Source organism: Limulus polyphemus, unplaced genomic scaffold (assembly GCF_000517525.1).
Source record: "Limulus polyphemus unplaced genomic scaffold, Limulus_polyphemus-2.1.2 Scaffold647, whole genome shotgun sequence".
NCBI lineage: Eukaryota > Metazoa > Arthropoda > Merostomata > Xiphosura > Limulidae > Limulus > Limulus polyphemus.
The window spans coordinates 47,993-49,436 of record NW_013666257.1 but is presented as its reverse complement, the minus strand read 5'-3'; the positions used below and the strand labels follow the sequence as shown (position 1 = coordinate 49,436).

General features: G+C 36.0%; 1 protein-coding gene across 1 annotated transcript in view; it reads right to left on the bottom strand.

Moving 5' to 3' along the window:
* The window catches only part of LOC106459673 (unconventional myosin-Ic-like), a 74,171-nt gene that overhangs the window by 66,890 nt on the left and 5,837 nt on the right, over nucleotides 1-1,444 (bottom strand). The window contains exon 2 of the mRNA XM_022386213.1: nucleotides 1,099-1,233. Within this exon, the coding sequence (XP_022241921.1) occupies nucleotides 1,099-1,224 (126 nt within the window). The 5' untranslated portion in view covers nucleotides 1,225-1,233. The remainder of the gene's footprint in view (nucleotides 1-1,098; nucleotides 1,234-1,444) is intronic.

The following is a 1,444-nucleotide window of genomic DNA, read 5'->3' as shown; positions in this document are numbered from 1 at the left end:
TGTGTCACAAGCTGAATATACATATATATATATTTGCGTGTGCGTGTGTGTGTGTCACAGGCTGAATATATATATAAACAAGTTCATTTATTATTTCAGCATGCTTACAAAAGTTTAGACGTGTATGTATCTATCTATCATAATGACGAAATATCTTCGCCACAGATTGCTGATTTTAGTCCAAAAAATGACCTAGTCACTCTTACACTTGCACGTAACCCACAAAAACAGATTGACAACGTCACAGTTTTCTATGAAATAGCCTCAGATCGTGACGTTACACATTTCTTAGTGAAATACCTTCTGTGAGATACTGTAAGCATAATTACTTAAAGCTAGTGATGTTACTGCTCTAATAATTAAAATTTTCTCCTAATAATTCTGAGGCAAGGCGTTAATGTTTCAGCAAAATTTGACCTTCCTCCGACTGTGATTCCAAGGTCATTCTGCCAAAACAATGTTCCGATTTGAACACATTCTTTTAAATTAACTGTTTTCATTCGAATTAAAGCATTGATTGAAAGTGGAGTTTTCAAGCTGAGTGGTACGTTAAATGCCCATGGGCTAAACAGGCAGATCAGAGACCCTTAATATTCAAGTATAGCCATCCTTAATTTTGAGCTATAGACCAGAGGGAAGGTAGACAGCCAGCAGAAACTTCTACCACAAGGGTCTTGTTTAGCTCTTTTGTGTGACGAACCCTGGTATTGGGCGAAAGGTCTCGTCGGCATTGGATATGACAGATATAGTAGAAAATTACACTTCACCAACGTTATCTATCCCACACCACAACAACAATTTGATAAGATAAATAGTAGGTCAACCACTAGTCTGTCTGTTGTGTTCCAGCCGCCCTAATGAGCCCTAGGATACGACACGAGATATAACAGATATAGTATGATTAGCACATTATTATACATTCTTTTTTTCTTTCACTCTTAAGTTATCATTATACTTTATAATGTGGTTACAACTGAAAACGTGAAGTTGTTCAACGGCAATATGTGTCGAACCCTGTATCTTCCGATCCGCAGCCCGGCACGCTATCCAAGAGATTATGCCTACTCTTAAAGTCTTAACGTTAGCATATATACTTACATAAATGTGATTCTCTTTAAACCTCTTCCGTAAGTTTTCAACGAATGCTTTTTCATTTCGGAAATCTTCAAGTAGTACATAGTCCTGTACCCCTACCCGGTCTCGGGTATGTAGAGCGTTCTCCATATTCTCCCACTGGTAAAACATAAACTAATATCAAACATCTAACACCCAGTTTATCTTATACTTCTTATTTCAAATTGAAATTCCAAGTACTAATGTACGAGAATCATTTTCAAAAATACTAAACTTTAAATATCTCCCATTACATATAGTTGTATTTTTGGAACATAAATTGGACCACAGAAATAATTCGAACAAAACAAATTTTAAGTGACTTCATTCA